At 43.1% G+C, this 1,635-nt stretch overlaps 1 protein-coding gene across 1 annotated transcript; it reads right to left on the bottom strand.

Moving 5' to 3' along the window:
- Positions 1 to 267: 267 nt before the first annotated feature.
- On the bottom strand, positions 268 to 1,034 carry Pmar_PMAR001269 (wd-repeat protein, putative; the record flags this gene model as incomplete). The annotated part of the gene is made up of 4 exons (XM_002766824.1): positions 268 to 391; positions 614 to 683; positions 774 to 911; positions 962 to 1,034. Coding segments are annotated over 4 exons (405 nt in total), but the record flags the coding sequence as incomplete, so codon positions are not given.
- Between the last annotated feature and the right edge of the window lie 601 nt (positions 1,035 to 1,635).

Here is a 1,635-nt window from a genome sequence, read left to right as displayed (position 1 = left end):
TGGGTCTGGAAGTCATCTGCTCCGATAAATGCTGCTCTCCAAACACCCTACGATCTGTAGGACTACTATTTGGAAATGTTTAGATCATACCTGGGCGCGCGCGATCTTCACTTTGCGCGTGTAATCTATATATGACATAAAAATGTATATATATGGGGTAAAAAACCCTATCTCACAAATTTTCCGACTCTCCTTAGTGTGACGAATCGAGTGGTATATACCATAAACCAGAAGATATTTGGACACTTTATCTTCCCCAGATGCTACCCGTGCCCGAGGAGCTCACCAGGTGGCAGGAGGTTAGCGTTCTGCTGGTATTTCAAAGCCTGATTCAACAATGTTAATAATCGTTGTCCATCGGCTGCTCGTACGAATGGACGAACTCTCTCACCTGTTAGAAAAAGTGAGCCCAACATTTCCGAAAATAATAATAAGGAACAGTTATGTGCATTCTCGGACAAGTATTTTGATAAGAATCAACTGACAAGTACTACCTCTAGTTCTCCACTTCACAAACGGCAAAATTATGAAGCAACACACATGCGCGAGAACTCACGTAATCATGATACACATAATAGTTCACAAATGTGTCGAACCAAATGGCTCGGCTCACTTAGTTTTTTCCGTCTAATTTCCGGCTTCTCTTCACCTTGATACAACTCGCTATCCACCGGTATATACGGCTGAGCAATAAACCAACTTAAACACGACGCAATCGTCATTGAGTATTGCGACACAGCGTCCAGCAGGGCATATGTCATCTGTTTGCTCACCTTGTTCAACAACGAATCCAATTTTCTATACGTTAAGTTCTTCTGACTATCGCCCTTCATACTCTGCATGGGAGCGCTATGTTTCAGTAGTAGGGCGCACAACTGCTTCTCACCAGCACCCAAACACTCTAAGAACGCCTGACCACAGACACATGCCATAATATCGTGGAAATCGCAAGAGCACTCACTTGCTCATATATGTCTTGGAGGAGGTCCTTAGGAAGTTGTACGGTAGCGAGAGTTTGGATCACCTTGTCCCATCTGAGAGAATTCGAGTAGAATACAGTTCGGGAAAGTGTGATAAAATTTGTATTCGGTCAACCACATGCGTTGGTGGCAATATGAAGACTCCGAGAAAATTTAAAAAGAATTCTGCTGGTTTCTGCAAACTTCTAACCCAATCCGTACATAAACTCCTATAACTAGTGAGAAAACTCCTGAGCTCAGCACAAGAAAGAGAACATATATTCCAACACTGGTCCGAGGCATGCATCATGAAATATCTCAACAAAGTGTGTTCCATAGGTGTGGGGTGGAAACATGACTAATACCTCGATAATTCGCCGGCCAAAACTGATATGGGTTCCATTGTTTCCCCGAAATCGAAATTTGTTCGCCAAAAGATATCAGTTGTATACTTAGTTGAAAGACTCCCCCCGAGGATCGAATCCAGGCCAGTGGAATATATGTTCGCTTTCCTTAGCTGAGCTCAAGAGTTTCCTCACTAACTATAGGAGTTTACATACGAGTTCGGGGAGAAGTGTGCAGAAACCAATGAGAATTTCCTCAATTTTTTGCAGAATTCCCACAGGTGTCACCTAAACATGTAGCTGACCATGTGCATATTTTCCCACACCTATCC

Source organism: Perkinsus marinus (genome assembly GCF_000006405.1).
Source record: "Perkinsus marinus ATCC 50983 genomic scaffold scf_1104296971606, whole genome shotgun sequence".
In the NCBI taxonomy this organism is placed as follows: Eukaryota; Perkinsozoa; order Perkinsida; family Perkinsidae; genus Perkinsus; species Perkinsus marinus.
The sequence above is the reverse complement of the archived record's forward strand: the minus strand, read 5'-3'. Positions and strand labels throughout refer to the sequence as shown.